We start from the raw sequence: 10,265 nt of genomic DNA, 5'->3' as shown, positions 1-10,265 counted from the left end.
ACGCACTGCAGCTCCATCCCTATAAGGCACGATAAAGCAGGAATAAAAGCATGCACGTGCCCCTGGCACCCCAAGCACCACAGCGACCAACCTGCCCACAGCCACCATGCCATTAAGCCCCTCCTGTGGTCAACCATCTCCTCGTGGGGTTAAATTATCCACATCCATTCCATTTATACAAGCGTCCTTCTTTGTAAGTACAAAATGATACAGTTAACTACAGAAAGAAAAGCTCACAGTTGTGAGTTGTTTTTGTCTAAGAACTCTGAACTACTCAGTAAGCAATGCAAAGCCAAAGAAGCAGTTTCTCTTTTTTTTTTTTTTTTTATTAAGTCAATCCCACAGCTGGAAAATGAAACATCCTAGATTACATAAGTGACTTCAAAAAAACTCTAGAAAAAAATCTTTACAAATTTACATTTGTACAATACAAAAACTAACAGCTCATTGCATATAAATATTACATTTGGTCTGCCAACAAGTGGCATCAAAATCCCTGAAGTATTCATTTAAAGGGACCTGAGATAGCGGATGTGAAGATATGGGCATAAATATCACCTGAAAAAAAAAAAAAAATCAACAGAGAAAGTATATAATTCTAATAGCTTTGTGCATTCTTGGAGTATTGTAAGTCATCCAGAGCATGAACTGTAGAGCCTAAATGTGGTGAATGTCACTGCTTCAACACCAACGGTAGGGGCGGTACTTCTAAGCAAAGTCTGCTATAACAACTCATGTAGGAACAAAAAGCCTATATTGGTATTTCTATGGAAAAAACAACAACCAGACTTAGATTTCTGAATACATCTGAGCAGCCACTGCTCTCGGGAGGCGCTTCAAGGGGCAGAAAGGCAGCGCTGGGATTTTGCAGAGCAGCAGCCCATCCCATCCTGCCCAGCACTGCCAATGCAAAACGCAACCCAAGAACGGAGCGACTGCCCTTAATTGTCCACGAGGTCACGCATTTTCCAGAGAGTTTCACATCTGGAAGTTCACCAATGTGGCTGCAGTTATTTCCCAGGAGCAGCAACTCTCCAACGCAGCACTAAGCTGCTCTGTTTTGAGTTCTTGTATCAGGTACCCACATCCATGCACATAAACGTATTTAAGCACCATTTGTATAATACTAGAGTTAAGGCTGTGACAGCAATTCCACTGGAAAGGTTCAGGGATCCATAGCACAGTTGTGTACGTTTGCTGGGGGGTATTAAACATGTACAAGCTCCCAACTGGTCTTCACGTTTCTAATACTAAAGACAACTTTTAGATTAGGTTTTGCAGGCTGTTACTGTACAGAAAGGAGTTTTTTTGTTTTTGTTTTTTCCCCAAAGGTGCACAGCTCCCATATACTAATATCTGAAAATTATCTATCGCACATGCGCAGTAATTTTCTATAATACATACTTGTAAGAACACAATGACAGCTCCCTGTGGTCCTAATAGGGATTTTTCCTCGGATTGGTAACTGCTCCTTCAGTCTATCCTGCAGTTCGTAATTCATAAAACTTGCCGTGTCGATTAAAAGAAGTAAATCAAGAACTGTAGGCACACAAACACGTCACTAAAACATGGAACTCGTGACACAGCGCAGCAACACCCTGTGGGGCTGCCAAGACCTCCCTACACCAACAGCTACTCGGCCTTCCCCGACCTTCACCACCCACAGTTAAAGATGAGGTGGAAACCTTCCGTTCTTATCAGACATTAGAGATTCCAACCTTTTTTTTCCTTATATTAGCAGTGTGTGATTTTGAGCAGTTGTCAGACACGTGGGAGCAGTATTTCCAAATGCTTGCCAAGGTTATCTTGCTTTTTGAGGTCAGCAGAGCCTCTGCCACTGTCAAAAGCAACATATTTTAGTCTAACTTTCCATATTTTATAAATTGAACACATTTTTTGTTAGCACACAACATCTGTTCTTCCCTTGGCTCAGCACGCTTTGTGCAGAAGTAGCAGCTGAGGAGTACATATGAGAGAACGTTCAGGGAAAACGAAGATGTGTAAAAGGTACAACATTTTATGCAACTGAAAATCATCTACAAATTACTTCTAAATGCTTCTGCTCAGCTGGTCCACCTGCGGGGTGGAGCTGCCTGGGACAAAGGAGTGACCTCTGCTTACTGCTCTGCAGCAAACTTCTATTACTGGAAAGCATAACCCAAGATTGTTCCAAGCCCTATGAAGCAAGCATAATGGGCCCTCTCTTTTTTAATAAAACTGGCAATGAGAGGGATGAGAAAGAGGAGAGATGATGGATGCATCCCAGGCACCTCCAGCAGCTGGGGAATGGTGCTCACACAGGAAGAGGAAGATATGAAAAACATGGGAAGTGATGGGAAAGTTCACCTGCCAGACAAACTGGAGGCAAAAGAATGAAGTCTTACACTCTAACAGCCTAGCTGAAATAAAATTCATCAAGATACCATAGAATTCCAAAACTATCATAAATAACCTGGGGCAATAACAAGAAGATGAAGAAGAGGGGTGGAATACAACAAGTGGAAAAACAAAAGATGACAGAAAATAAAAAGTGGGCAAAGTTCAGGCTAAAGAGATGCAACAGCACATCAGAAAACTGCAAAGAGAGCTTGGCATTTCACGCTCTAGTCGAGGAAAATATGGGACAGAGCACAGACCCATAGCCAGGAGAAATCCAAGAATATGGATTTTCAGCTCCATCAGAGCACAAAGCTGGGAGTGAGGATCCACTGCAGTGACCCCAGGACAGAAGCCCCTTTCCCAGGGCACCTCAGAATGCCCTCACACCCCCAGCACTCAGAAGAAGGGCCACACAGCCGAAGAACACCTGGCCTCTCATGGCTAGAGAGAACCTTGCTTGCATCTTGCAGCACAGAAGCTCAAGAATTAACCAGCAGCAGCAGAGGAGCCCCAGGCCCACATGCATGCCTTGCTAGCCTTCAGGGATCTAATAACCAGGCCTGCCAACCTTTTTCTTAGGTCTAATTTTGGAGTAGACAGCACAAGGCTTAAACCAGCTCACTGCTGCTGATGACCCGCAGGGCTTTCTGCAGCAGCAATTGGCTCCTGGCAGAATCTGGATTTGAGAGAAAGCATCCAAGTTGCCATAACATTAAAATTATCCCATAGAATGAGGAGATGAGAAATCGTTTGCTCAACTCAGAGAAAGAATCTAGAAATGAAACCGAGTAAAAATAACATCTCTAAACCCAAGTTATTTTTCATGCTTACAAAAAAGTTCTCATGCACAAAAAAGGTTTTTTTTGTTTTCTTTTTAAATAAGCAATAGCTCTGTTGTTCCAGCACACCCTGCTGCCTAGCTCTTAACCATGTAACACGTATGATTAATACTTACGCCACAGCAAAGTGATGCTTCACTGTTATCTTCACAGTACTTCATTACATAGAAAAGATACATTTGAGAATATGTTTAATATTATCCTAACTGTTGCTAAAATACACAAATAATAAAATGATTTATCTGGAATCCACGTATTTATCTCCCCCCCAGCCCCTACACAAAATAAATATGTAAGTGGATCTTCGGCCAGTCAGAAATATATGGAAAGCATTTCTTCTGCATTTCAAGATTTTCAGGCTTTAGAACAGAACCCATAGTGTTTACATTAGTTCAACAGGACTGATCTAAAAGAGGTACGGCTCTGACTATGAGCTGATGCATACATGCTATTCCAGGTTACCATATGTAGGAGGAGCCATCAGTCAAAGAAATAATACATTTTTTTAATAAATATATAAGCATATATATATATATATATATATATATGCATATATATATATATAAAATGAGAGAGAGATGATAGGACAGGTACTTATATTTTAAAGCCCAATACAGAGCTAGCAGTGCCTCTGCACTGTATTTCCACCAAGACACAACTGAATTAAGTTCAGAAATGGATTATGGCTGATTCAAAACAGTTGATAAAGTGTGATTTTTCTGCTGTACCATTAAGTCATATTAATGCTCTGAGAAATTTAGGATATACTTTCCTCCATCACAAAACTAAACCTTTGTTTTTTTTCAAGTCATTTTGTTTCTAACTAGAGGTTCTGGAAAGCGAGATAAAATAGATAGTGCTCAATATAGAAAGGCAAAAACTAAATTCTTTCTGCATCTGCGAATATACACGGGTCACTCTTTGCTGCCTGAGGTTTTCCAGAATCATTGACCAAGCCGTGCACAGAAGAACTTCAGGATACTGGATGAAAGTTTTTGTTTGTTAGTTTTGTTTTTAAAAAGAATATTGAAAAACTCCACCAAAAACGTCCAATCTCTTTCTTTCCTTTTCTTCCTTCAGTGTAATCTAACTCACCCAACTGAGCTGGAACTGTCAGATTCTTTTAGACAACAGGAGAAAACCGAAGTTCCACATGCATTCCAAGCAGACCCTGCTGAGCAAAGAGGCTGCCACCACCAGCTCAGCCCACGCAAAGCGCCTGCTCCTGGCTGCTGGCTCTGCACCCACAGAAAAGCCTCTACATTTCCCTCGTATCATCACACACTGTACTACCACTACTACTACCACTACTACCAAAATGATTCTGGTTTCAAGTTAGCATTCTGCAGTATCACAACAATACAGTGCAACATGAATTCGCTTCTGGAAGCTTGAGATACCAGAGTTCGTGTGGAGGATGGAACAGCGACTTCCCAGCACTGCCAGCCACCAGAGTTCCATTCTGCTTCCCCAGCAGCTTCAAGGGACAAACTAAAATAAACACAGATTTGCACTGAATAAGTGGCAGCAGAATTGTATGGGAAACAGTTGGCCTATCTGCACCAACAAACTGCCATCTGCTGAAAATGTTATGCTTCTGAAAACTCTGATAATTACTTAGATTTGTTTTCATTGTGTCAACAAAGATATCTTTACTACACAACTCGGTGAACAATTCCATCCTTCTACAGCTCCTTCTTGCCAGTACTTCAACACGTACTGAATAATAGCATCTATTTTCTTTTAAATTTCCAGTAGTTGCAAATAGAGGTAGCCAAGCTACTATTAAAAAATCACGTTTTGCTTTGAAGAGGAGGAACCTTTCAAATGTTGAAGTTACCACTTAGCTGCACAATCTCTATTAATACTATAAAAATATGAGAGGACAAAAAGAAAATAGATGCAAATAACTTTTGCATTTGGCACCTTTTGTCTAGATATTCATACTTCTCAAGTATTCTCTTTTTAATAAAGTTAATGCACACATAGGACACACCACATCAAAGGTTTGCTACATATTTACAAGGCACCAACCCTTTGTCACTTTTTACACGAATGAAGAACCGATAGAAAGCACATCAGGACCCTCATGACTGTAGTATAGACATACTTCAGTTCAGCGCAATTCACGACTGTTTGGCCTGGGAAGATTAAAATAATCCAGATCCTTCTTACAATATAGAAACTGTAAACATCTTATAGCTGCCTTTAGGATTGGTGTATTGTGCAAAAGTTATAATTATTACTGTGTATAAGGGTTTATGGCAAAAACCACATAAAAACTCTGTAAGAAGGTGCTATTTCTATAATACAAAAACGAAACAAGGGAGAGAAGTCATAACCATGATTCAAAATGTCACGTTCTTATTGAGAAGCTGGAAGCCTCTTTAATGCGATGAACTCGTAGTGCGTGGGGAAGAATTTCTGTAATTTAAGGCCTAATGAATAAGGCTTGCTTTGACCAATGAAGTGTGGCGATCTAAAGTTTCAACACAAACGCAAACTGACATAATGGAAAAGCACCACTGTGAAACGTGAGTGGAGTCCCCGCACAACTTGCTTGGTAGATTTTCTGGTAAAATCCCTGCAGTAGAAGGCCATTGAAGTTCTTTTTAAAATTGTTCCAAAGTTTTTCATCTGTCAATAATTCCATCCCATGAGATGGCTGACCCTGGCTTTTTCTGTCATTTTCCGCACCCTGCCTGACCTGGAAGTACCAAGGTTCAAAGGATCCTCGGTGTGCACAAAATTGTCATTATCAGAATCGTCGTTATACAGGACAGTTCTTCTACCCTCATTCCTCGTTCTGATTCGAGGTGCTCTACTGAATCGGCCTCCAAACACATTTTCACCAAATTGTCCTCCAAACAGAGTTTCAAATTCGTCATCTGTAATTCGGGCACGTTTGGCTCTGGTGGCTCCTCGTGAGGCTCCTCTGCCTCCTCGGCCTCTTCTTCCACCCCTGCCACCACCTCTTCTTCCTCTGCCACAGCCTCTTCCACCTCTACCGCCTCTTCCCCCTCTGCTCCATCTCCCCCACCTTCCCCACCTACCTCTCCTCCCTGTCCCTCTGCTCTGCCAGGTCCTTTTCCCACTGGTGAATTTTCTTTTGATTTTTCTTTTGGGTTTTTTGGATTGCACAACTTTGCTGTAGTCATGGTCTCCATCAATGTAATCCTGATCTGTTCTAGATGTTGATTCAGAGTCTGAATCAGAGCCACTTCTACTTTCAGAACTTGAACTAGATCCTGAATCCCCACTTTCTGATGAAGACAAACCAGATTTTTCCTTTAATTCTCTTTTTTCTTCTTCCTCTGCCTCTCCCTCCTCTAGATGCTCATCTTCTGATGCACTTATTAGCTTCCTCTTCACTCCTGTCCGAGGTTCTCTGCCATCACCATTTGTAAGTGGTCCATCAGGAGAGTGATCTAAGCAAACACAAAATTATCCAGTTATCATCATAATCGTGTCTGAGCTAAACTGGGCCACAGAAACTGGGATTCACCTCATATGTCTTTGTGGCAAGCTCTGGAGATGATCCAACTCTGAGCTAGCCACCAGAGACGACCTTTATGTTTTGTGTATGCAAACTGGTGCTCTAAGAGGAAAATTTATCAGATCAGAAGTCAATACAGTACACCACATACTGAAGTAAAGACTGTAGACTCTCTTGACTAAGAGTCCAGTACAAATCCACTCAATAAAAGGAGAACATAGTGACGTGCTTGTACACAAATGTCTAATAGCTTAGACAAATCCTACCAATAGTGTCAAGAAAAAAAAACACCAAAATCTATTTAAAACTCCCAAAATATACATCGAAACAACAGCCTGCAAGTAGCACTTGTTTCCCATCAAACACAAGTTCTCAAAAGGCTTTTTTTAGGGAGCATTTGTGGCAAACAGTTTCAGGACAATAAACAAGCCCAAATTGCTCACTGGGATTTCTGAATGCCTTGAGTTAAAAACATTGCAAAGCGCTTTGCTGTCTTGGGACCAAATTAATTTTTAAGGTTACTCTTCATCATCAGGTTTGTAAATATCTTCTTTCACACTGGATACAAAAAACTCATCTGCCATACACAGTACTGCTACAGCACAGTGGCATGGACTTGAGAAAGACTTCAGAAATTTCAATTAATGCTCATTCAATGCCTACCTCAGTGAAAGTTCTGATTAATGTGCCCCAAAGACAAAATAGTGAAGGTTTCAAACTGTTTCCACTTCCAATTATAACACCTTATTTCAAATATAATAAAAAATATATTTTTAAAATTGGAATTCTTTTATTTATCTTTGGTTTCAACTTGATTACTAAAAGGATAAGGTTTTGGGGTGGAAATTCTTTCAGGTTTTTTTTTGTTTTTTTTTTTTTTGCCTTTTTGTCACTCTTGAAGAAATTGTACTTCCCAAGACTTTTAAAAGCAATGAAGTTTTTCCATCAGGAGAAATTTTAAAGGACTCCACTGAATTACATGTAGCATTATGTGCATGCCACCGTTCAGACAAAAAGAACTGTAAATAATAAGCTAAATTACTTTGAGTATGGGTTGGGGCTATATATACCTTATATACCATATAAGACCCACACAAGAATACCATAAGATCAACCACAAGCACCAACTTCCACTTCTAGTGAAATCAGTCATGGAAAGAATAGAGAAGTTATGTCCCACCTTGTTTCACTGGTGTCACTTTACTTCTGACTGGTTTAATTTTCCCTGGATCAATGGTATTTCCACTTCGATTCTGTGCATTTGAGCCTGAGGAAGACGGCTGGACTTCCACTTCTTCACCAGTGGCTGAACCCAGAGGTTCCTCTGTTGTATCTGAAACTTAAAATGTGATACCACTCGCTCAATAGATGATCTTTCATTCTCTGTTTATACATTTGAAATGAAGTTCTGTAGTTAGTCAGTGGCCTAAAAGTCAGAAGGTTAGTCTCACCAAGCTGCCTCTCCAGTCAAGAAGAGACATAGATTCTTCCACAGTGTAACCCAAAGTAACTTAATGTATTTGTAGTTGCTATATGAAGGAAGCATATATACAGGAAGTCCAAGCTCAACTAATTCTTAGCAAGGACAGGCCAAGTTACCTTATTCTCTGAACCTTACCAATAACTTACCAACAAACAGAGGGTCATGTCCTGTTAACGTGATCTACAGACCACGTATTTACAAGACTTTGCTACTTGCTTTTTCAACAGGTAAGTTTTGCATGTGTCTCATGAATATAATACTTCAACTGAATATTATATATCCTTCAGCTTTTTCATCATTCTGCAGACAAGCTGCTGAAAGGATGCATATTAGAAAACTTCTTACCATGAGATGAAACTGAAGAGCTGGTCCTAGTCAAAGGCAATGAGGTATTCAGGTTGGTTTTAGGTTGAATCTTCATTTGCTTCTGTTTCCCTTTTGGACTGAAGACACAGAACACCCCAAAGAGATAAAACTACTTATACCAAAGGAATCAAAGATGACAACTTTCCCTGCAAGATGTCCTGTTTTTTTTTGTTTGGTTGGTTGGTTTTGGTTTTTTTTTGGTTTTTTTTTTGCATATAAGTCATAACACTAATGATCTTTTTCCCCTTGGTGCCTGCAAAGATGTAATAACACTAAACTTACAATATCCTGTTCAGCAAAGGCATTTGAGCTTTTAAGTGCAAGGCATGTGAGGGTTCTTTTTTTTTTTTTTTTCCATCTCACCTTTTCAAACTGGAATACTCAGTTTTCATAGATAATGTGTCATACAGAAGTCAATGAAGTGTTTACACAGTATTTTTTCAACCTTTATGAGACAAGGGCAAAAATAAATTTGGTTTTCCATTTTATCCAGAGGGATTACTTCTAATTCCATAGACTTAGCAGAATTGGGCACAAACATGAAGTGAGCATGGGATTTGTGCTCATGATTTTACCATCCTAAAGAACAACTGTATCAAGAAACAAGCAATACCATTACTGGCTGCACATTTACAAAGGTTTGTCTACTACCATTATGTTGTGTCTCAAATGATACTGATAACACATCTCATTAGCATTATGTTACCTAGAGGCTCTGCTAGTGGATGGTGAACTGCTGCTGCTTCTTAGTCGTTTTCGGTACCGGGGCCGTTTCCTCTTCTGACATTGCATTGCTGACTTGTACTCAGAGATGATATTCTTCATATGATTTTCAAATAAGGCAGATAGTCGAAGTGTCATGCTGTAAATCTGGGGTGAGAAAGCACGGCCATACTTATCAGAATTTCATAAAATAGAAAATCAGCAAAAAAGTATAAAAAACTGCCTAGACATCAGCTTCTCAGTGCAAAAGAAAAGTTCATGGTGACTTCAACTACAAAGCTCTTTACAGATAATTTCCATTCATGAGATAATTTTATTCTTATGACAGAAAGCTCCATTCTTAATCACCATAAAGCATGGCAGCAATCCATGAAATAACTTGAAGTACCAAGGGAAAAAATAACAGCAACTTCGTTGTCCCCTCATCTAAGCTTTTGGCTGTAATTCCCTCGTGAAGAGTCGTCACATTCATCCCTTTAGAGCTGCAGAGAAAAGCTACCTGAAGTGTCTTCGCTCCTGATTTTTACAAGTCAGACATCAAAATCTTTAAGCTATTTCCCTGTCTTCTTTCTAGACCACACCTCTGGCTATCCTCATTCCTAAATTCACGCATGTCTCTCTGTATTTCAGACAATTTACTTCTGTTCAAAATTTTACTTAGAATGTTTTTCACTTATAATTGTGTAAACTCATAGTTCAAACTCAGCATATACAAAAGCAAAATTTCTTTTCTTTCTCATGTCTATACTCCTCTGTTGCATACAGTCTTACGGATGTCACATAAATACCATCAAGACAACAGTATCAATGTCTTATACCTCTTCCCATTTCTTGCAGTCTTTCTGAATACCAAACTTCTTTGACAAGGAGTTTTCTTTCCATTCACACAACTTAATTCCTGTCCCCTGGCTCTTACATTGCAGCAATGTCTCCTTAGCTCTGGCATGTACTGTCCTGCCCTTCTTGCCTCCACTTGGGA

General features: G+C 39.8%; 1 protein-coding gene across 3 annotated transcripts in view; it reads right to left on the bottom strand.

Moving 5' to 3' along the window:
- Positions 1-316: 316 nt before the first annotated feature.
- BRWD3 (bromodomain and WD repeat domain containing 3) overlaps positions 317-10,265 on the bottom strand; it is a 55,412-nt gene continuing 45,463 nt past the window's right edge. For 2 of the 3 annotated variants that reach the window (XM_042876296.1, XM_042876297.1), the window contains exons 37-40: positions 9,270-9,433; positions 8,543-8,640; positions 7,895-8,053; positions 317-6,646 (exon numbers count right to left, since the gene is read on the bottom strand). In XM_042876296.1, the coding sequence (XP_042732230.1) occupies positions 5,859-6,646; positions 7,895-8,053; positions 8,543-8,640; positions 9,270-9,433 (1,209 nt within the window). In that variant the 3' untranslated portion in view covers positions 317-5,858. The remainder of the gene's footprint in view (positions 6,647-7,894; positions 8,054-8,542; positions 8,641-9,269; positions 9,434-10,265) is intronic. The other variant, XM_042876298.1, reaches the window with a different exon arrangement.

The sequence above is a fragment of the Lagopus leucura genome, unplaced genomic scaffold (assembly GCF_019238085.1).
Source record: "Lagopus leucura isolate 7727_CA_CO unplaced genomic scaffold, USGS_WTPT01 Super-Scaffold_100016, whole genome shotgun sequence".
NCBI lineage: Eukaryota > Metazoa > Chordata > Aves > Galliformes > Phasianidae > Lagopus > Lagopus leucura.
The sequence above is the reverse complement of the archived record's forward strand: the minus strand, read 5'-3'. Positions and strand labels throughout refer to the sequence as shown.